Here is a 23,484-nt window from a genome sequence, read left to right on the forward strand (position 1 = left end):
AGCCAGGTAAGTTGCAGAGACCCCCCCCGGCCCACCTTCAGGTACAAGCTCTCCCTCCTCTATGAGGGAAGATCTGCGCATTCCCTCCCCCCGCCATAGCTAGCAATCCAAAACAGTCCAGTGGCACCTTTAAGACCAAGTTTTGTTCAGGTACAAGCTCTCCCTAACTGTGAGGACAGATCTGCATGTTCACCCCCTCCCCCCAATAGCTAGCAATCCAAAACAGTCCAGTGGAGCCTGATGGGTGGGTGTTGCCTTCTGACACACTTCTGGTGGTGCCAGGGGGTGTGACATATGCAAATAAGTTATGCTAATGAGCTATGCTAATGAGCTCCTGCACCTCTTTTTCTACGAAATGACCCCTGCCGCAAAATATGAGACAGGTTAAAGCAAACCAGAAAACCAAGCAGGGAAGCCTCTTACCAGTTTACCGCGCTTGAATTCACTGAACCAGGAGCCTGGATTTTCCTTTGGCCATGAAGTAATTCTAGCCTGAAAACAGCAGAAGAGGCACGATGGGGAGAAAAAGAACAGAGAGAAGACAAAAGAAAAGAGTTACACTCCGTGGATAAGAACATAAGAACATAAGAGACGCCAATGTAGGATCAGGCCAAGGGCTCATCCAGTCCAACACTCTGTGTCACACAGTGGCCAGAAATACCAGGTGCCATCAGGAGGTCCACCAGTGGGGCCAGGACATTAGAAGCCCTCCCACTGTTGACCCCCCCAAGCACCAAGAAGACAGAGCATCCCTTGCCCCAGAGTCCCTATCTATACCTTGTGGCTAATAGCCACTGATGGACCTCTGCTCAGACCATCCCTGAAATCTCTCCAGCCTGAAAACTCACACAGTCCTGAAATGTATCCATTCCCATGCATTTTGATATCAGAAACCATTACAATGCAGCAGAAGTGCCTCCCTTATGTTACGAATTGCGGAAGGGCAGAGGCATGAAACTGGCAGGGGGATGTTTTCTGCTGTCAAAAGTGGCTTGGGATGGCAGGCAGGGAAGGCCGGAGCCCCTCTGTGCCACTGTGCAGCCGACTTGTCCCCTCCGCCCCCCCCACCCCTGGTTGAAGGTGACTTCCAGCCAGACATGAGATGCAAGTTTTACGCCTGGTAGGAGTCTCTAAGAAGGCAGCTGAGAGGCGAAGGCGACATTCAGAGTGGAAAACGGCCAGCCCAGGGCAAGGCGGTATGGGGTGAGGCACCCTGCTCAGCCCACAGGTTCCCCAATGCAAAGATCAAGAAGAGCGGAGAAAGGTCCTGCAACTATTCCCTGCAAGGCGCATCCTCATGGGAGGGTTGGGGAAGGATGCTTAATTCCCCAAAAGCAACTGTGAGGCCCACAAGGCATGGCCAGGAGCTGGTACGAACCAAGTGTAGTTCCTAAAACGCCACTAAAAATTCAGTTAGCAGTGGACGCAGACAAGGGTCTCAGAAGCAAGAACACCACAAAGAAGCTTGGGGTAAAGGGCCAGGGCCAGGGGACTGCATCTTATGTTCTCATAGTGAAGTTGGGAAATCCAGCCCCACCCGGCAGAAGGCCAACGGCTGTACGGCTGGGGGGCTGCCTTTGCCCCCTTTGAAGGTGGAGACAGGGGAGGATGGTGGAGACAGGGGGGGATGCTGAGTCACAGCGTCCGGGTCTCGGGGGCGTGGTGGAGTGGGTGCGCTAACGGCCAGCTCCGCTCCCTCCCCTCTTCAGTTGCTGCCTTTCTTGTGGCCGAGGAGCTCCTTCGACACCCTCTGCCTCAGCCCTGGGGTGTGCGTAGGCCTGCTCTGGGGGCAGGGGCGCTTACCTGGGAGTGCAGCAGGCAGCACGCCGCTTTTGCCTCCGCACGGTGAGGAGAATCCGGGTGGGTATGGTGGCCCTCGCATGGAAGACTGCAGGGCTGTTTCGGAGGTGGACAGAGGCTATCAGTGGTGGCAGGACCAAGAAGGCGGCGGGGGACCTCAGCGATCCCGTTCGCCGTGGCAGCAGCCGCAGCTGGAGATAAGGCCGCACAAGCAGGGGCCCGGGGAGAGAGGCACCCGGAGGTGCTCAGGTGCCGGAGGCCTAGAGGTGTCCAGCGGCATGCTTGGCAGGGTTTTCGGGGCGGTGCCTGGCAGGTGGAACACGAACGTGGACCTGGGTGGCTGAGCCTCTCTCTTCCTTCTCTGGCGGGCTGTTGGCGCGAAGCGCTGTAGGCACCCATGGCCACGCCTGGCCCTGCCTTCCCAGCTGCACATGTGGCCGTTCTTGGCCACAGTAGCTTGCTGGCCCGACCCTGTGGTGTTGAGGCAATTGCTTGGATCGGCTCTCTCTCTCTTTTGGGTGCGTTGGGCCTGTTTTTGCCGACCGGGGCTGACTGGGCTTGGGAGGCTCCTGGGCAGTTGAGGCCTTAGTGAGGCTGGTTTGGGGCACATCCTTCCTGCCCCCCCGCCCTTGGTGCCTCCCCCATTTCTTTTTGTGTATAGCTCTATAGTTATATCAAAAATTGGTTAATTATATGCTTGGCTTTTCTTGGGACACTTATAAATCAAGAATAGCGGTACCCCCGGGTATTATAGCTGTCTTTTAAGGGGCAGTTGTTTGGAGCTCTCTCACCCCACCTAATCCAGGGGCTGGGCGGGGAGTCTGTACGCCGCTCTGAGACGTTGAGTGAAGTGTCAAGAATCAAGAATAGCGGTACCCCTGGATATTATAGCTGTCTTTTAAGGGGCAGTTGTTTGGAGCTCTCTCACCCCACCTAATCCAGGGGGGTCTGCGCCTGGGCGGGGAGTCTGTACGCCGCTCTGAGACGTTGAGTGAAGTGTCAAGAATCAAGAATAGCGGTACCCCTGGATATTATAGCTGTCTTTTAAGGGGCAGTTGTTTGGAGCTCTCTCACCCCACCTAATCCAGGGGGCCCGCCCCCCCCCAAGGCTCCTCCAAAGCGGCCTGCGCCGGCTCTTGCTTTTCCCGATGAGGAGGACGATGCGGCTCAGCAGGCCATTCTTGAGCGGCTGTTCGCTCTGGAGGAGGCAACAGGCGTTTCTGCCCCAGCGCCAGTTTTGACTCATTCCAAAGCAGCTAAGAAGCAGACTAGGCAGGCATCAAAACCTCCGTTTCAAGCTTCAGTGCTAACCCGTCTTTCTCTTTTGGAGGGTTGCACGGCAAAGCCCGGTGGAGCAGGTGATGGACAGAGAACAAGCAGTGCCATGTCTTCCGGTCGGAGCGACACTGCCCAGCGCTCGGGAAGCAAGGTGGCAACTGTATCTTCTGCGGCTTCGGGCCCGTCTAGTGAGTCCATCAATACCATCCAGGCGGTGCCTGCTTGGCCTTGGGGGCCTTGGGGTCCACCGCCGGCATCAGCCTCATCTCAGTCCCCTCCGTCACAAGCGCCCCCCTCTTCTTCTCAGTACTGGCCATGGCCTTATGGACAGTTTCCACCTCCCCCTTAGGCAGGCGTCCCAGGGTACGACAGTTCCTGGGCAATGTTCCCTCTAAGCTGTGGAGTCTTGTGAGCAAAAATTCTACTTTGTGAGCTATTGGCATTAAAGTTGTGAGCCAGCGATTTGGCCGCTGCATACGTTAGTTTGCTCTGGAGCCATCCTTCCTGAGCTAAGACACAAATGTGTGAGCCGGAGGCTAAAAAACTGTGAGCTGGCTACGGGATTTGTGGGCCCGGCTTGGCAACAGTATGATGAGGAATTTCACATGCGGGCTGTCATCCAGCCCATGCTGCTCTGGGACCAAGTCTGCCCTCATCTGTGGTTGCAGGTAATGGCCCAAGCGAGGCCTAACACAGGTGACCGCTCTGACAGCGGGCACTTGGTCCAGCACCTTCCTGCTGCTTCCGGTCCCCGCAGTTCAACCCCGCCTACTGTGTTGGGAGTTTGGCTCCCAAGGGGTCTGCAGCTGCAAAGCATGTCAATATAAACACGGGTGTCCCTTGTGCGGGGGCTCTCCCTCCTTCACCAATTGCTTTAGGGCTAAGTCACGGCGAGGGCAGAGGAAGCCAGGCGGAGGCAGTGGGCCCTCTCAATTCAACAAAGGGCCCCAGCCCCCTAAAGGTGAGAGTGCTTGAGGCGTGGCTGGCTTGGGCCCCCCCCTTTGTTAATTGGGTTTTCAGTTTGGCTTTAGGATTCCATTTGTTGGCCCCAGGGCCCCATTTCTGGCAAAAAACCTCAGTTCAATTCAGGGTCTGGAGCACGTTGTTCGAGGAAAGATTGATAAGGAAAGAGCGGAAGGCAGGGTGCTGGGCCCTTTTCCTTCTCCATCTGTTCTTAAGCTGCGGGTGTCTCCACTTGGGGTAGTTCCTAAGAAGGCTCCAGGTGAATTTCGCCTGATTCACCACCTCTCCTTTCCACACAGGGGTTTGGTGAGCGATGGTATCCCGGAACATCTTTGTTCTGTGCGATACACAACCTTTGATCAGGCTGTCCGGGTGGTGCGCCGTTGTGGCCCTGGGGCTGAGAGGGCCAAATGCGACATCAAGTCGGCCTTTCGCCTTCTCCCGGTGCATCCTGAGGATTTTGAACTACTGGGGTGTTCCTCTGAGGGACAGTATTACATGGATAGGGCGCTCCCTATGGGTTGTTCCATGTGATGTGCTGCCTTTGAACGATTTAGCTCCTTTCTTGAATGGGCAGTTCGGGACAAGTCTGGGCTTCGTGATGTTCCCCACTACCTTGATGACATTCTTTTTGTTGGCTCAGCTGGTTCAGGGCAGTGTGGGCGGCTTTTGGCCAACTTTCTTCAGTTGGCCTCAGAACTGGGGGTGCCCCTGGCACATGAGAAGACTGGCCCCGTTTCAAAGTTGACATTTCTGGGGATCGAGCTGGACACGGTGGCCCAGTCGTCCCATTTGCCTGAGTGCAAAATTCATGACTTGCGTGTCAGGGTACGGGGCTTCCTTGCCAAACGCAAGGCAACATTGCTGGAGTTGCAACAGCTTGTGGGGCATCTTAACTTTGCCTGTAAGGTGGTAGCCCCAGGTAGGGCCTTTTCATGGAGGGTGAGCGCAGCCACGGTTGGCCTGCACCTTCCACATCATAGGGCAAGGATGACTGTGGGCATGGGTGATGACCTCTTGGTCTGGCAGCTGTTTTTGGAGCCGTATAGTGGTGTGTCTTTTTGGAGGGAGGACTTACAGCTTGAAGCAGACCTTCAAGTCACCTCCGATGCTGCAGGTTCTTTGGGTTTTGGGGTCTACTTCTGCGGACATTGGTGTGCGGAGGATTGGCCTTTTGAATGGGTAGCCACTGGGCTCAATAGGGACCTTACTATCCTTGAATGTTTTCCTACTTTGTTGGCTGTGTGGTGATGACCTGGTGAACCACAGGGTTCACTTTTGGCGTGACAACCTGGCTGTTGTCTATGTCATTAATTCGTTTTCTTCTAAATCCCCATGAGTTATGGCGTTGGTGCGGGCTTTCACACTGCGTTGCCTTCGCCTCAACATTTGGTTCTTGGCCAGGCATGTCCTGGGGGTTGATAATGGCATTGCTGACACTCTCTCCCGAAAACAGATAGAGAGATTTCGTCAGCTGACCCCGGATGCCGATCTGCATCCAGCAAGGATCCCCCCAGAGCTCTGGCTGCTTGGAAGGCTGAAGCGTGTAGAGCAATAGGTCTGGGCATTGCTCCCAGACCAGGAGGTCGTATGAGCGCGCTGTACGACACTTCGAGGAGTTCAGGTCTGCGGTGGGGTATCAGGTACTTTGGCCCCTACCGGTGGAGCATTTGCTCCACTATTGTGTTGGCCTGAAAGGTAAGGGGCTTGCGGCGCGCTCCATTAGGGGAAGACTGTCGGCCCTTGCCTTTGCCAGCAAGGTCTTAGGCTGTCGGGAGGATACAAGTGACTTTCGTTTAAGAAAGATGCTGGAGGGATGGTCCAGGGAGGACGGACAGAGACCTGATCCGTGGCAGCCCATGTCCCCTTTGGCCCTTAAGGGACTGAAGGGGTGTGTGTGTGTGGGGGGTTGTGTGTCTGCGTTTGAGGTTTGCCTTTTTCATGCGGCAGCCTTAGTTGCATTTTCTGGGGCCCTGCAGATTAGCAAATTGGTGGCTGTCCCGGCTCCAATGGGCCGGGCCTCTCCCACGAGTCCTCGTTCAAGCCCTACCCTGAAGGTTCCCCGCTCACCACAACCGGCAGCAGCCTCGGGGAAAAGTCCCATAGCTCCGAAACGGGCGAAGATGCAAACAGCCATGAAGGGGAGATTGGAGGTAGCAACGAGTGCCCCGAAACAGCCCGGCCACTTCCCCACAGGGCGCGTCCCTGTGTACATGGCAACAGGGCGGGTCTCCAAGAGACGCCGCCACAACTACGCCCCGGCACAGTTGGCTGTTCCGCGCCGCCCGGGCGACGACCTCCACACTCCTTGCCCCGGGTGGGGTCGAAACGCCCCCACACCTGGCAGGGCATCGGAGCTCTTATAGGGAGGCGGGACCACCTGTGATTGACAGTCCGGCGTCCACTGAGAACAAGGGACAGGGTGGAGGGAAGGATAAAAGGGGGAACGGAAAGGGAGACCGGGGAGGAAGAAAGGCGGAGCAGAGGAAGGAGACGGGCTGACTGAGAGTCGAAGGGAGAGGCGACGAGGCAGACGTCTCCCGTGGCTCTCGCGGGCGCAGGTTTGCCTTTGGTGACGTAACCAGGTAGCGGGCCCTATTCTGAGGTCTCCCGTTCCCCTTTAAAGGCGACTGGGGGGTAGGGACTCCCCCTCGGAGCGGGCTGGGGCACCACAGTGGCACAATCCAGAAATGACTCCTCTGGCTGGGTCCTTTCAGTGTCAGACCTCAGGTTGGAGTCAGGGATGGCTCATATTACGGTTCAGAGTTCCAAGATGGACTAGCGCCATTGTGACAGTGTGATCTTGTTAGGTCCCTGTGAAGACCCGGAACTTTGTCCGGTTTCAGCTCTAGCTGCATACTTGTCTGTTAGAGGGTGGGGTGATGGTTTGTTGTTTCGCCACAGCGATGGCAGTCCCTTGACCAGACACCAATTTGGGGCGATCGCCACGCGTGCTCTGGGTACGCTGGGATTATCTGGGGTCAAATTTGGTACCCATTCATTTCGAATTGGGGCTGCCTCTACTGCGGCTGCCAGGGGTTATCCCACCCCCGCGATTCAGAAGGTGGGCAGGTGGCGGTCTGCCGCGTATCAGTCTTATGTGCGCCCTTTTGTTGCATCATAAGTCATGCTGTGTCTAACTGTTGTTTTTCTTGTAGGTGCTGTTCTTGTTAAGGAGAGGCAGCGGGTTCTCGTCTGTGGCCATAGTTTTGTTTTTTGGGCTGCACATCAAGCTCTGAGGACTTCGATTGGTGCTCAGCTGGGGCTGAGCCAATGGGCCAGCACTGAATGGCGGGGCACCGAGGCCTTCACTAGTCGGGCCTCCTGCCTTTGTTATTTCAGGGACGAGATGACCCCCCCCCAACCTCATGTTTTAATTATCCACCTGGGAGGTCACAACTTGGGCTTACTCAAAGGTAAAGCCTTGGTTTTGCAGGCACTGGAGGACCTCCGGGCCATTTTGCGCCTTTGGCTGGGGGTCTCCTTGGTTTGGTCGGCCATGATGCCGCGCAGGGTGTAGTAGGATGCTGTCAGACCTTTGGGGATTGATCGGGCTTGGCGCAAGGCCGATAGGGATATGAGGAAGGCCTTGGCGGGCGGTTTGGGCCACTACCTGCCTCATCTTGATACTCACCCTGCCTGTGCAAGCCTTTATCGTGCTGATGGGGTTCATCTTTCTGAGAAAGGTAATGACGTTTTCTTGGAGGACTTACGGCAAGGGCTGCGGGAGGTGTTGGTCCTCTCGGTGGGAGCACTGGCCTAAGCTTGACCTCAGCCGTGGTGGAATGGGGCCTTGGGAATGTTTAGTTTGGAGAAGAGAAGATTGAGGGGGGACACGATTGCTCTCTTTAAATATTTGAAAGGCTGTCATTTGGAGGTGGGCAAGGAGCTGTTTCCAGTTGGCAGCAGAGGAGAGGACCTGAAGCAACGGGTTTAAATTACATGCAGAAAGGTATCGGCTGGATATTAGGAAAAACCTTTTCACGGTCAGAGTGGTTCTTCAAAGGTGGAATCAGCTGCCTAGGGAGGTGGTTAGCTCCCCTTCACTGACAGCTTTCAAGAAGCGGCTGGACGAATATTTGTCAGAGATGCTCTAGGCTGGTCCTGCACTGGGCAGGGGGTTGGACTAGATGGTCTGTAGGGCCCCTTCTAACTCTGTGATTCTATGATTCATAACTGTTCTTTATTTATCCTATTGTTACAGTATTTAGGTCATAAATGAGGCTTTGTTGTTTGCTCTGCCGGGGTCCTTCATGCCTCAAATGTGGCCAGAAAGAAGGGCATGTAGGGTTGCCATTCCCCAGGTCCCGGTGGGTTTCCCCCTGGTTTGGGGGGCTCCAATCCGCTGCCGGCCAGCTGACTGACAGGGGGAAAGCCCCGCCCCCAAGTCTGACTGCCAACAGCCACCCCCTCCTGCAAGATTTAATGGGCCCTTCAGCTGATTGATGGGGAGCAAGTGGCCCGCCGGTCAGCTGGAGGGCCCTTTGAATCTTGTGGGAGGGAGGGGACGCACCCCACCCCCATCTCTTCTCAAAAGCACTCAATGGATCCCTTTAAATGCTTTTGAGAAGAAGTGGGGGGGGGCGTGGATACTCGCACTCCAAGCATGCCCTGACTGAAGAGGGGGTTGTCTGGAGGGGTGGGGGGCAGTGTTCCCTCTAAGCTGAGTTAGTGTGAGCTAGCTCACAGTTCTTTAGCCTCCGGCTCACACATTGTTGTCTTCGCTCAGGAAGGATGGCTCCAGAGCAAGCTAATTTATGCGGCAGCCAAATGGCTTGCTCACAACTTGAATGCCAGTAGCTCACAAAGTACAATTTTTGCTCACAAGACCACAGCTTAGAGGGAACATTGGTGGGGGGTGCTCTAGGCTCTCCCCAGTCAAGTGTAGAGCCAGAGTGGAGGTAACCAGCCGAGGCCCTTGGAGTGCTCCAAGGCTGAAGGGGGTAGGAGGGTGGGGGGGCACCACAGGGCTCGTTGAAAGCAAGGTTGCAACCCCCTGGTGAGGGGCAGAGAATCCCCCACCCTCAGCTGATGTTTCCCACTGTTGCTCTGAGCGGCAGCCAGAGAAAAATAAAACGTAAAGAATGGCTGTCAGCCCCACCGTGTGACGTCACTTCTAGGGAAACCCAGAAAGTATGTCAGTCCTTTCTAGGTAAAAATTAGAGCGGCATGGTGTCAGTCCTGGGTTTTCTCAGAACTGACATCATGCTTGAACAGCTTCGGCAAAACCCACAAGGCCCTTCCCCTTCCCAAGACAAAACCCCAGGGCAGGGATGTCAAACATGAGGTATAACACAGAAAGAGGGAGTACTCTCTGTGTCAAGGTGAGAAGAAAATGGTAGGCAGGTAATTTATATCTCCTCAGGAAGGTGGGGTAGGGCTGAGTCATTATCTTGTAGGAGTTCCCCAGGCTATGAACATGCTAATGGAGGAGCTTTCCTGAGGAGGTTCTTTTGCATATGGATCATTTCCTGTTTCCTAAGGAGGTTATAATCTTATCTGTAATGCTATTGTCAGATGTAGAGCCTTTTGTGTTTTTCAGGACCGGAAACCATGCCCTAATTATTTTTAAACACTCTTCTTTCCTGTTGAAATTGTGTTTATGTTTATTAATTTCAATGGCTTCTCTGTGTAATCTGACATGGTAATTGGATGTGTTGTCCAGCCTTTCAATGTCTTGGAACAAAATACTGTGTCCTGTTTGAGTTAAGCTATGTTCAGCCACTGCTGATTTTTCAGGTTGGCCAAGTCTGCAGTGTCTTTCATGTTCTTTTATTCTGTCTTTCTTGTTCTTTTCTTCCTCAGGAAACAGGAAATCTCCTCAGGAAACAATCCATATAAAAAAGAACCTCCTCAGGAAAGCTCCTCCATTAGCATGTTCATAGCCTGGGGAACTCCTACAAGATAATGACTCAGCCCTACCCCACCTTCCTGAGGAGATATAAGTTACCTGCCTAGTATTTTGCTTCTCACCTTGACAGAGAGAGTACTCTATCTTTTTGTGTTATACCTCTGAGGATGCCAGTCACAGTTACTGGCGAAATGTCAGGTTCAACAATGCCAAGACCACAGCCTCACAACCCAGAAAATCTACAGCAACTAATGAACTCTGGCCGTGAAAGCCTTCGACAAGAAACTAAAAGAGAGTCCGTGTGATGTAGTGGTTAAGACTGGTATCTGGGAGACCAGGGTTCAAAGCTGCCCTCGTACCATGGAAGCTCACTGTGTGACCTCGGGCCAGTAACTCACTCAGCCTGACCTACCCCACAGGGTTGATTTTTTTAAAAAAATATTTATATACATTTCTGTCTAACATTATCAACTGGTAGATACTCCCAGAAAACCTAGGCTAAACCTAAATTTTCATACACCCACGTAACAACTCATACTGAGAAATGTTTGCAATAACCTTACAATTTTAACCAGATTCTATAATCATTTCTACACAGAAGAACTATTGTGTCTCAGAAATCCAATAACTGGCTTCCCGATTTCATCATAATCATAGGGTGAAAAAGACAACTGGGAACCAACAAAGAAATAATTGTTTACAGTTTCCCCCATAAACATCCCGAAGTGTGTCAAACCAGGCGTTTATGGAAGGCCCGTTTGGGTTTTCCCAGCTGGCTGCAATCATCTGTCGTGCAGCTGCAGTCAAGATCAAGACCAAGGAACATTACTCTTTTCCATTGAATAATCCGGCTATAAATCAAAACTAAAAAGGTCTGGAGACATAGTAAGAGAAATGTCTACCATTTGTGAGATCTTATCTGCAACTGTGCCCCAAAAGGATTGGCTCACTGGACAAGACCACCATAGGTGTAAGGGAGAGCCTCGTTTTACACCCTTTCCAGCAAAGTGGGCTATAAGAGGATCTAATGTTATTAGGTTTGGTTGGTGTGAGGATAAAATGGAGGAGCAGAGAATGATGTAAGCTGCTTTGGGTCCCCAATAGGATACTAAATAATTAAATAAATAAATAACAAAATTTTACAAAATCTTCGGTATGAAGATGACAGCATCAAACTGAAGAAATCAAAAAAACAAAAGAAAAAACCATTCATGAGAAACACTCACCCCTTCAGACCTCTTATCAGGGAAGATGCAAGTTTCACCACCAGCTGTAAAATTGCAGTAAACCTTGAAGGAATCCCTGGAGCAGCCTTGATTAGGGTCAACCCAGTATTCACCTGGAATTGGGACCAAACATTTTTTTAAAGGAAGAACCAGTTACACATTTCCGTTCCAACTGTCTGATCAAGTTTGTCCAGCTGACATTTTTTAAAAAAAAAAACCCATACACAACTAAAAAAAATGGAATTTATTTGACACTTCCTTTTTTACAGTAAAAATATGAAGTTGCATTCTTGTCCGTACTACTAAAAGGACACATGATAGTTGTCTAGGATCTGTACTCTCCCCCAGTGAGGATGTAGCAGTATTTTGAGTATATCATCATTTTTCTTGCTGATCACGCATGTTTTCACTGTAGCATGCACTCATATTAGGTTCAGCCCGGTGGGGGAGCAAGGGATCCCCCAATTTCGTGGCCTCCTGCCACCCCCCCCCCATAGGGGGTGGTGCTCCTGCACTCCCGGCCAGCTGGCCAGCAGAGAAGCCCCGCCCCCAACAGCCACAACACGGTGCAGTGTCCCCAACAGGATGACATCACACGGACAGGGACCTGCGTATCTTCAAAACCGCCTCTCCCCATTTGTCCCTTGCAGAGTGTTGCACTCAACTGATCAACATCTTCTGGTTGTCCCTGGCCTCAAGAATGTCCAGTTGGCTTCTCCTGCCTTGGCCCCAGTGTTACACGAGCTTGACGACCCCTCGTCGCTGTCACGCTGTCAGCCACCGTGTCCCACCTCCCCGGAGGAACCGCAGAGGCCTCAGACTTGTGGGAGAGGAGGAGGTTACGTCACCACCCTCTTCTCTCCCTTGGCAGGTCAGACAAAACTCTCTCTCCGTTTGTCCGTTCGCCCGTCGCCTGTGCCACATCCTCCCTGGCCTCTGCTACTGGTCCTCTTTTATTCCTGCCTCATGTCACCCGCCCTCCCCTGTGCTCCACCCTTCGCATCTCCCCTGTGGCCCCGCCCCCTCCTCTTATGCCGAGCCGCTGAGCCGTGGGTGTGGCGCCTTCTCTGCTCGCTTGCTCTCAGCCCACCGGGCGGGCAGGCTCCGTGCTCCTCCTTCCCCAAGCTGCTCTAGGCTGTGGGCGGGCTGTTGCGCTGGGCCGCTGGCCCGGTGCGGTTCCCTCTTGTCCTCTGGAAGCTTCCTTCCCCCTTGCCCACCTCTCGTCTGGGGTGGTGTCATCCTGCGGGTCTGTTGCCGGCTGCCGGGGCCTGGGTGACTCGGCGGCGTTGGGATCGGTCGCCCCTGCCTTCCTGTGAGTGCCAAGGGGGTATAGGAGTCCCGAGCGGCGGTGGCCGTCCCTGGTGAGGCTCGCCCTTGGGACACCCAGCATGGTGGAACAATCTCCCTCTTGAGATCAGGGCCCTGCAGGATTTGCTACAGTTCCGCAGGGCCTGCAAGATGGAGCTTGTTCCACTGGGCTTTCGGATGAGGCTGTGGAAATCCAAGTCTTCCTCAGCCTCCCCTGCTGACAATGCTGGCCAAATGAAACCAACTTAAACTGAGCATCACTGTCGAGGCGAATCCACCCTGATTATATTTGGTTTGTGTTTTGATAGAAATATGGTTTTAACTATTAGGATTATATTGTTATTTATGTGATTTGTAACCCACCCTGAGCCTGCTTGCAGGGAGGGCGGGATAAAAATCAAACTAACTAAATAACTAACTAGCTAAACAAATTTATCTAGGTAATAATCACATTTTTAAGACAGAAGAGATTGACAGGGCAGCCCTATGTTGAGTTATTCCAGTCGAAGCCCACTGATTTCAATAAGCTTAGACTATAGTAACTTTTCACAGGATTTCACTGTTAGAGTAAGACAAGACTGATATTTTTGTATAAAAATGCATTGATGTGGTAAGCAAATCAGATTTTTCTGAATGGAACTTTGTGAAGAGATCAGATGAAATTTCTATCTGTGCATGAAGGGTTTACAGAAACTCTCTAAAAGCAGTGTTAAGACAATAACCAGAAAGCTGGTTTTGGTTAAACAGGTACTTGCTATAATACGGTTCCTAAAATGTTAGGAGGAGGAGGAGGAGATTGGATTTATACCCCATGGCCCTTCACTACCCAAAGGTGTCTCAGAGCGGCTTACAAACTCCTTTCCCTCCCCCTCCCCACAACAGACACCCTGTGAGGTGGGTGGGGCTGAGAGAACTCTGACACAAACTGCTCTTTTTCAAGGACAGCTGTGCCAGAGCTTGTGACTGACCCAAGGTCACATCAGCAGGTGCAAGTGGAGGAATGGGGAATCAAACCCGGTTCTCCCAGATTAGAGTCCGCCGCACACTTAACCACTACACCAAACTGGTTCTTTTTAATAAGTTTGGTCCCCCCCCCCCCATAGCTACAGGGTTCATTTTCACATGCTTGCATGTTCTAACATCTTGTCTATTAAAGAGAACTATTTTTTTGTACACAGGGTTGAGCTTGGTTTGTCTTGGTGGTACTGCTGGACTCTAGCTTCATTCTCACATCTTTTTGTTAAAACTTGCATTTGCAAGCTGATCCAATTTCAGCTCTGCATCTGCCTCTTGGCTCTGAGTGGCCCCTCCTAACAGCTGCCCCCACCCTTTTTTCCTGTAAGCCTTTGAAGAGATTTGATTCCATTGTATCTGAAGAAGTGTGCATTGCACACGAAAGCTTACACTTTGAATAAAACTTTGTTGCTTTTAAAGGTGCCACTGGACTTAAACTTTGTTCAGTAACAAACTCTCTGAAGGTTTCCTATAATTCACAATTATTTCATTTGTACTATCAGATTTAAAGGTTGATAGACAACTTTTGGAGCTGCGGTGGCTCAAGTGGTTAAGACGCTGAACTGCAGGCTGTGGAAGGTCAGTAGTTCAGCAGTTCGAGACCCGGGTGCCACATGATGGAATGAGCTCCCATCTCTAGTTCCAGCTCCTGCCAACCTAGCAGTTCAAAAGCAAGAAATTGCAAGTAGATAAATAGGTACCACTTCGGTGGGAAGGTAACAGCGTTCCATGCGCCTTGGTGTTTAGTCATGCCGGCCACATGACCACGGAAATGTCTTCGGACAGCGCTGGCTCTTCGGCTTGGAAACAGAGATGAGCACCGCAACCCTAGAGTCGGATTCGACTGGCTTTCGAGCAAGGGAACCTTTACCTTTACTTTACCTTTTAGACAACTTTTATTAGATAGATCCTGGCGGTAGCTGACACTAAATGTGGTAATAGATTAATTCCTTTAGAACCGTTTAGTCCAGATTTTCTAATTCGATGCTGGAGTAAAATATCTTGTTGCAAGGACACTATAGTGATATAGCTACTAATGATTAAAACAAAAGTTAAAAACTGGCAAAAAGCCAACCAGTGATGAAGTTGCACCAAATGTGGCCAAGTGGGGTACACAAATCCATACTCTCCCCAAACCCACCATGCATAATCTTTAAGGTAAAATCATACCAAATTGGGATTGGGAAACTGCAGAGTGGAGCTAAAGAAAACCTGGAAGGTGAATTATGGCACGACAAGGTTACATGGGAGCCCCCCCATTCCCCCCAAACCACCTGCAGTTTGGAGGGTGATGGGAGGGGAGTGTGGATCAAGAGTTCTTTGCAGAAGTGACTTAAGATACAAAGGTGTCAACCATTCAGGGTCAGCCATTCAGCCTTTCTTGAAGCAAGAAGTACACAAAGAAGGTACTGGGATCTAAAAGACCCCAAAGGGATTAACAATGTGGGTCATTGCAGCCCTCTGATGCCATTCCCACCTTCCATAATACCATTTCAGATTTTATTATTTTAACAGGAATACTGTCAAAATATGCTTTATTGCAAAAAATTTGGGCCCCCACTCCTTTCTGCTTGCAACATAAGACATGCATCAGATTTCAAAGAACGAGCTCCCTCCCTCCGGCTCCCCCATTGGCAGCCCCCCCGCATACCATCTGGGAAATCAGGATGACAAAGCTGCAAATCTTTGCAGGTACGAGCTGGGTTGTGCTGGGTGCCCAATGGATGCTTCATCTGCTCAATTTCCAGTTTCAGGGAGTTTAAGGAGCCAAAGATTTCCTCCATGCCTTCAGCATAATCCATGTAGTTGTCAGAGTTGCCTTCGTCAATCAATTGGCTGGCGTCGATGTTTCGCCGTGTCCTCTTAGAGGACTGGATAGGAAGGGGTTGGATCACTTCCCCTGGAGGGCCCTTGGATGAGAAAGGAAGACTGTGAGCTACAGCTCAGAGGCACAGGACCTTCTTTCTTTCTTTACTTATCTGATTTGTGCCCTGCCTTCCAAAGATAGCAAGTATCTTGAGCAGCGGGGTCGGAGGGGGGGGGAGGGAATCTCTGCAGGTTTGCTGACAGGGGAAGCAGAGAGCTTCACAGGAAGGAGTCACGGCTCAGTGTGGCAGAGGTCATGCTTCGTTTGCAGAAGGGTCTCGGGAATCTCCATGCAAAGGACCTTGGGGCGGCCAGAATCGCAAAGGCACCGCCAGCCACGACGGGCAGGACTGGATATTCGGGAGGGACCAAAGTTCTGACTCTGGCGTGGCAGTTTCACAGGATGAAGGGAGGACAACAGCAACAACATGGCACGGAAAGGAGACTCGGGGGGGGGGGGGGCCGCAGGGCTGCTGCTTAAAGGCGATACTCACGGGAGGCCCTGGAGGCCCTGGATGGCCCATTTCACCCTTTGGGCCCGTTGGACCCTGGACAGAAAGGAAGGAAATACAAAATCCATGTAACACCTTTGTTAGGGCAACCAAATGACACAAGAGACAGGGGTAACGGCCTTTTAGGGATCTGACAAAGGTACACTGAACACCCTGAAAGCTCCTAAACATTCCACCTGCCTACCTCTGTGGGATTTCTTTTTACTCAGCTCAGACCAAAAGGCAAAGTCTTCAGTTGCCGCCTTGCTGGAACAACCGGCACATGGAACATGAGCACTAGCTTTGGGGGCATTTTGGACTCATGCCTGAAAATAGCCACATGGCAAACATTTGCATGCATGGCCTCTACTTGCTCTTCTACTTGGGAAAAGCACACAGGAAAACACATCAGTAGAAGAGAACTAGTTGGGACCCCTGAAAATACATGAGGGACTGCAATTACTATGCAGGAGAGAAATGGTCCCTTTTCTTTAGCTCTTTAAATGAATCCAGTTTTCTTCTGCCCCTGTATGCTAGCATCTCCTACCTGTGACTCTAGACACATGGAGTGGGAACACATGTCAAATCAGAGGGAATTGTTTCAAACTCCCGCTGCTTTTTCTGCATAAATAGGGGTAGAGACCTTCTCCTACCCTGCCTGGTACCCACCTGGACTGCATAAGGACACTTGGCTTTAAAAACAGATCAACAGGTGGGTGGGGTGGAGGGGCGTGGCCTGTTAATCTCCCCCCTCCCTGCCTTCATGGGCTGCCATCAGAGACCATGGCTACTTTCTTCTGCTCCAAGGGGAAACAGAGTTCAAGGTGGTTCCTATAAGGAGACACCACCGAGAACAAGATGGCACCTCCGAGGAACCAAAACAGGGCTCTGGAGACCATGCTGGAGATGGCAGCCGTGTGACGTGGTCTCATGGGAAGGTGATGGAAGGTGCGGGAGAAAGACTGAGTGAGAGGGGCTGGGAGAAGGAGAAAAGGGCTGCCCCCCCCATCCCTCCCAACAGACATATGGGCTACAGCCAACTTAAGAACCACTACACCATTCCCACAACTACTGAAATAATCTCCAGTTTTGACATGCATGCTCACCGAAGATCCTTTAGCACCTTTTGGACCAGGGGGACCCTAGAACAAAGAAAGGGTAAGCAGTTGATTAAATATATATATATATATTTGCAAGACCAAACCAATTAATCCTGGATACATTTTCCCTAACTTCAAATCTGAAGGATACATCTGCTCTAGCCAGCGAACCCATTTTTTTAAAAATCCAGAATTAGGATAACTTTTATAGTAAATGTCTGAAATTAGGTAGATGCAAAATGTTTGATGGTTGTTCAATGACATATCCTAGGGACTGACCACTGCTAGCTGGGGGTAAGAGACCTCCTCCCCTGAGCTGCCTCTGGGGACACTGGTGGGTCTGGCCACAGAGGAGGCCACGGCAACTAGTTCAAAGCATCATTTGGAAATGGGACCCTTTGTCTTTTCATTACTTACTGGTAACCCTGGAGGGCCGGGAGGGCCAATTGGACCAGAAGGACCCGAAATACCCTGGAGAAAGAAGCACAAAGAACAACATCATGAACTACAGTGAAGACACAGGTGTTGCTGACCACAAACTGAGGGAGAAGACCCTTCTAGCTTGGACCTTAAAACAGCTCACTACTTTTACTTACAAGTACATTTCAGTGGAACATATTAAAGCAAGCATGACATCTATTTCCAACAGACTCTTCCAGTAACCTACTGTCAGGTTCCCAGTCAACTCACTCTCCACACAGGCTTTCTTGAGAGAAGGTTTATTAAAGAGATTTGAGATGCTGAAAAGGTGAACTCTTTGTCAGGACTGAGGAGCAGAAGCAAGAACCCCGGCGTATAACTGAAGCCCACATTCCATGTATACGTCACATAATCATAAGTATAAGCAATCCTATGAACCCAGACAGATACAATGGTTCAACTAGCCATTCAAAAGTCTTATCTTCTTCAAGGAGACTCATGTGAAAGTTCCGTGAGGTGCTGCTTGGGGAAAAGGTTACAAGCGTTGCCTCCCTACATTACACACATTCACACAGTCTCTCTCTCTCTCCCCCTCCCACCAGGAATGTCAGCGAGGGTGAGTGATAAGTGGACGGCTGGATACATCTGCTTTAGCCAGGGAAACAAGCGAGAAGGGGTGTGTGGTACAGAGTACAGGTACAGAGAACAGAGCAGAAGGTGAGCCCGAGTCTGACACCTACCTGTTCTCCTTTAGCCCCCGATCCTCCCTGTGGGCCTGGCAGACCTCGGTCTCCTTTCTCTCCTTGCTCACCAGGAGGCCCAATGAGACCAATCAAGCCTGGATGACCCTAGAAAAATTAAAGGTCATGTTTCAAGTTTCCAGGCAAAACAAACAAAAAACTATTACCATAATATGTAGCAATCATATTCTGGGTTACATGCAATCTTTTCCCTTGTGAGAGAAGGGGGGGGGGAAACCCCTTTCCAATTCAGTAGTCCCAGTGTGGGATTATAACACACGTAACATGGACCTGTTTGCGAATACCAAATGGGATGCCAGCAGATATAAAATGCAGTGGACAAATTTCTCAGACTGAAGTTCAGGTTTGAAATTCCAAGGCCTAAAAAATTCTGTTTGGACATGGAATGTAGTTCTCCCACTGAGGACCTCAAATCCATTTAGCAGGATTACTCAGAAGTAAGTCAGAAGAGAAGAAACTCAGCTGTTGCAGCGGACAAGATCTGGGTCAAGACGCACGCAGCCCCTCACCTTTTCTCCCTTTGGACCAGAATCTCCTTTCAAGCCAGGTAAACCAGGAGGACCCTGAGAACAATACAAAGATGCACATTGAAAATACATACTATTTCCCCTTAAATTCATTGTGAAACGAGAAACTAATCCTGGATGGAAATTTTAAATTCAGATGGAAATTCAATTTTTCAGTTCCGCTGCTGGATGATCTCCCAGTCAAATTTCAGTCACATCTGAAGAGTGTGTTTCTGTGCGTCGGACTGTGGAGTGGGGGGTGCACATTGGGGAGACCATGGATTCCAAGCAGGGCCATGTGGGCAGGGCAGTTCTCATTCACAAATCCATCCAAACCATGGCTGTGGTTCATCAGGTGATCTGTGAAATCAGCTTTGCTAGACTGGAGGATCTGATACTTAAGATACAGTTGAGAGGATGCAAAGTCCCTTTGTGAACAAGCAGGAAGGGGTGGGGCCCCCACACATACCAGTGGGCCTGGTGGTCCGTCTGGGCCTGGGGCACCCGGAAGTCCTTGTTCGCCCTGGAAGACAACCATCATCATGAGCAATTCTTAAGTCCTGCAGACCAAGGTACGGCTTCCATAGATTAGTAAGGTGTGGACTTTGCCATATTTATGCTTTAGACAAGTGAGGGACCCATTAGGAACTCATGGGGGGGGGAAATTCAGCCCCCACTTCCTCCCCTCTCTCTCAGCCTCCCCCCTCCCTGTCTCCCACCCAGCCCTCCCTTCACCACTGCCCCTCCCTGCTGCCAGCCACCTTCTCCTCTCTTGCACTTTGGCAACGTTCTCTGGGGTTGCTAAGCAACCTCAAAATGGTGGCCGAGATGTTGTGCTGCAGCATCATGATGAGATCCTTCTTTTTTCCTTAAAACACTTCTTCTCAACAGTTTCGTTTTAAGACACCCTTGGTTTTTTGGGAACCTGGGGCTTCTCCCAGGCTTGTAGAAAAACCTCCCCTGTCACTGAGTGCCCCCCCCCCATGCAGATTTTTCATTTGCAGTGCATGCGGCATTAGAAATATATCTTTCTTCCCATAGTTGGCTTACAATAATATTAAGGGGTTGGGTCCTGCCAGCGCGTCTGCTGTTTTTGGCCACTGAAAGGGCTCTGCGGGGGGCCATGGGGCGGACTGGACAAAAGCCAAGTGGAGGGGAGGCTGAACTGAGGAAGGGAAGGGGGTGAGCACAAGCAGAAGGCTGGAAGGGCAGTAGACCAATAGTCACCATAAAATAAAGCCAAAAATTAGTGAATGGGGGAGTTTCATTTGATCAGCAGATATATTCCCTCATCTTCCTGGTCACCATAGGGCAGCCTGCTGCTGGAACTGCATCCCGCCCCCCCCCCCCCCCCCCATATATAGCCGATGGCCCCACGCATTCTACACCCTAGCAGGGAGACTGGGCAAACTCATCAGCGGAATACACAGTGAAGGATGGAGAAAAAAAAGGGAGAGGAAGGAATGGGAAAAGGGGACCCCTGTCCAATCTGGGCCCTAAATCAATCCTGTCCTGGAGGGCAGGCAAGACTGCCCCATACCCACAAGGAGGTCAGGTGGTTTACAGAGATGGCAAAAATCCCATCTCTTCCTCCAGTGAGCAACCCGCTTACAACGAAGTGCTCTCTCTCTGGAGGGGAGCAAAACCAGCCCCACAGGCAGTGACACCTGCAGAGAACTGGCCACCAGCCTCAAAAATATATGACCTGGCGTACAGATTTCCTTAATGGGCAAAACATGTGTATGGTCTGAAGAGAAACTAGAGTATGTAGACTTTCTTCCTAAAGGTACTCAAAATCTGTTTTAAGTGCTGTAACTTCTGCAAGATTAGTCTTGCTAGATACTGGGAAAGGAACATAACTCCAAATAAAGAGGAGTGGTAGGAGAAACTAAAGGAATGTGTACAATTGTGTAAACTAACCTGTATGTTGTATGGTAAACGATAAGTTTGATCAATGGAATGGTATTCTGACTAAGACGGAGAATTGAACCTAAAAATATCTGTATGGTTTGTTTATAGAACTGAAGATGAATTTGTAAAGCCTGGTATCCAACTTTCTTTTTACTGCATAACATTTGTATTTAATGAAAAATGTCCTTAATTGGACACAAATGGTGACTCCATGAAAGGAATACCAGTGATATCCTGCAGAGGTTTTTCCCCCCTCCTGTCCAGCTATGAGGATGCCCAATTAGCCACCTCTAGATTGAGAATATGGAGCTCTTAACTCTGAGAGGAACTTTCACAACAAAACAAAAAAGTAGAATATCCAAGTCAAATTTCTGAGACCTGTACCATCTTAACTGTGCCATTATTCTTCCCTTAGGAAAAATGGCATCTACCTTAGTTATGAAAGCAGAGTTGTGACAGTTCCATGTCATCATGGTGGTTAATGCACAAATTCCTGGCGGAGAGCCAGTGTAGTTAGAACATCAGGTTAAGACCAGGAGATCCAGAGATCCAGTTCAATCCCTGCTTTAGCAAGAAACTCATTGGCTGCTGATTGGAAACTTGCTATCCCTCAGCCAAAACTACTTCTCTGGAAGAAGTGCAGGATAAAATTCTGCTAAAATAAATGAATAGTTGAAAAATAGTATGGGCAGCAGCTGTTATTGCCACTGCGAAGCCAGTCTTCAATGAGAACTCCTTCAACCAAATGGAAGTAACCAGAACTACCAGATGTTTAGGTGAAATGGATTCCTTGTTCTGCTTCAAAAGAGACACCTGATGCTTCAGGGTATTGGTGTTGAGGCCTCTTTGCAAAGCAGTTGCAAAATTCGTATAGTCTGGGAAGAGGGGGACAGTGGGGACTTATTTATTTATTTATTTAATTCTATTTGTATCCTGCCCTTCCCGTTGAAGCAAGCTCAGGGCGGCTCACATTAAAAAGTTAAAATACATTAAAACACGAATTCATTACATACAAAACACATCATAAAACTCATATACATTACAGATAATAATTCACCAATAAGTACAGTTCAAGTGCTAGTGGCAGTCAGACCCTATCAAGTGAGGCTCTTCTGGGAGCCAGAAAAATGGAGCCACCAAAGTCTTCTAGCTGCTGCCAGGCAGAAAAAAAGGGACCTCTTTGGGTGCGGGTGTCAAATGGGACCTGAGCCAGAAAGTTCTGTCACTGGAGAGCTCCAGACCAGTGGGGATGACAAGACAGCCAGACCTATAAAACAGGTCCTCTTTGGATACTGAAGGGCCACCACATCAGCATCACTTCTGCCCAACTGACTGTGGTCTTCTGTCAGCATTCCAGAAGTCAGAGGAAGAAGAAGAAGAGGAGACTGGATTTCTACCCTGCCCTTCACTACCCAAGGGAGTCTCAGAGCGGCTTACAAATTCCTTTCCCTTCCCCTCCCAACAACAAACACCCTGTGAGGTAGGCAGGGCTGGGAGAGCTCTTGATAGACACTGCTCTTTTTCAAGGACAGCTCTTATCAGAACTACGGCTTGCCCAAGGTCATCCAGCCAGATGCAAGCAGAGGAGTGGGGAATCAAACCCGGCTCCTTATGGTCAGCATGCAGCCCATAACCTTTAGATCCTTGATCTGTGAAGCAAGTTGGAACAAACTTGAATGCTCTCCATTCCAGCCAGCTTGACATACTCCTTTGCCAGATCTCTCGAAGAACACTTAGATTTATAAAGTTTATATCTCCGCTACCTGTCATTACATTTTATGACACACACGGCCCGGCCCAACAAGGTCTCATTTATGTCAGATCCGGCCCTCACAACAAATGAGTTCAACACCCCTGCTCTAGGACATCCTGGAGGTTTTTGCCTTCCTCTGGGCACAGATCACTGGGTCACTGGGGGAGTGTGAGAAAGTAGTTGAGAATTCCCAGCATCATGCAGGGGATTGTACAAGATGGCCCTTGGGGTCCCTTCCAGCTCTATGTTTCTGTGTTCCTCTGAGCTTTCAAGAGCATCTGACAAAGCCCATAGGCCATGTGGGTCCCACTTGCAATGTTGTCCTTATATAGATGGGGCAGAGTGGATTGAGTGGGGGTCCCAGGAGGGAGGATCCAGATTCCCTGCTGCCTCCTTGAAGAATTACTTTCCCCTCCCCCGAGAGAAGGCAAATGAGCACTGGAGCCACCTCTGCCCCCGGACACTGGAGGGGGGGGGAAGCACCGTCTCCCCCGTATGTGCTTCTGATCCAGGATTTTTCTCATGCTTGGAAAGACCATGAGATCCTACAAATCAGTCTGGTAACGGTCCTTTTCTCATCTTACTAAAAAAATCCATTCCACTGAATAATCCCCAACGATCCAGATGTTTTCCCAACAGAAGGTTTTACTGGAGGAGGACCTTACTGGTGGCCAGGAGGAGCAGCAAGCTCAGTGAACAGAAGGCCCTACAGCCACCAGTCAGAAGAAACAAGAGTTATTCCATTTTTCCTCTTCTAAAAAAATCTTGTTTTTTAAAGTACTTCTCTACACTTTTATCCAAATGTAACCCACATAGTCCAGAAATAAATACGAAGATACTAGTTTTCCTAAACCCAAAATGACCCTTACTTCCAGCCACCCAATCTGGACCAAATAAAAAGCATTCTGCAAAATGCTGGGCTGTGGGCCTTAAGAAGAAGAAGAACAAGAACAAGAAGAAGAGGAGGAGGAGGAGATTGGATTTATACCCTGTCCTTCACTCGGAGTCTCAGAGCGGCTCACAAACTCCTTTCCCTTCCCCTCCCCACAACAGACACCCTGTGAGGCAGGTGGGGCTGAGAGAGCTCTGAGAGAACCTGCTCTTTTTCAAGGACAGCTCTTGTCAGAACTATGGCTTGCCCAAGGTCATCCAGCCAGGTGCAAGTGGAGGAGTGGGGAATCAAACCCGGTTCTCCCAGATTAGAGTCCGCGAACTTAACCACGACACCAAACTTGA

General features: G+C 50.4%; 1 protein-coding gene across 1 annotated transcript in view; it reads right to left on the reverse strand.

Moving 5' to 3' along the window:
• Nucleotides 1–23,484, reverse strand: part of LOC107110446 (collagen alpha-1(V) chain) — a 291,309-nt gene that overhangs the window by 8,024 nt on the left and 259,801 nt on the right. The window contains exons 54-62 of the mRNA XM_015411231.1: nucleotides 19,054–19,107; nucleotides 18,588–18,641; nucleotides 18,058–18,165; nucleotides 17,315–17,368; nucleotides 16,904–16,939; nucleotides 15,801–15,854; nucleotides 15,092–15,350; nucleotides 11,119–11,231; nucleotides 424–492 (exon numbers count right to left, since the gene is read on the reverse strand). Of these exons, the coding sequence (XP_015266717.1) occupies nucleotides 424–492; nucleotides 11,119–11,231; nucleotides 15,092–15,350; nucleotides 15,801–15,854; nucleotides 16,904–16,939; nucleotides 17,315–17,368; nucleotides 18,058–18,165; nucleotides 18,588–18,641; nucleotides 19,054–19,107 (801 nt within the window). The remainder of the gene's footprint in view (nucleotides 1–423; nucleotides 493–11,118; nucleotides 11,232–15,091; nucleotides 15,351–15,800; nucleotides 15,855–16,903; nucleotides 16,940–17,314; nucleotides 17,369–18,057; nucleotides 18,166–18,587; nucleotides 18,642–19,053; nucleotides 19,108–23,484) is intronic.

This window comes from Gekko japonicus, unplaced genomic scaffold (genome assembly GCF_001447785.1).
Source record: "Gekko japonicus isolate JY-2015 unplaced genomic scaffold, Gekko_japonicus_V1.1 scaffold1287, whole genome shotgun sequence".
Lineage (NCBI taxonomy): Eukaryota > Metazoa > Chordata > Lepidosauria > Squamata > Gekkonidae > Gekko > Gekko japonicus.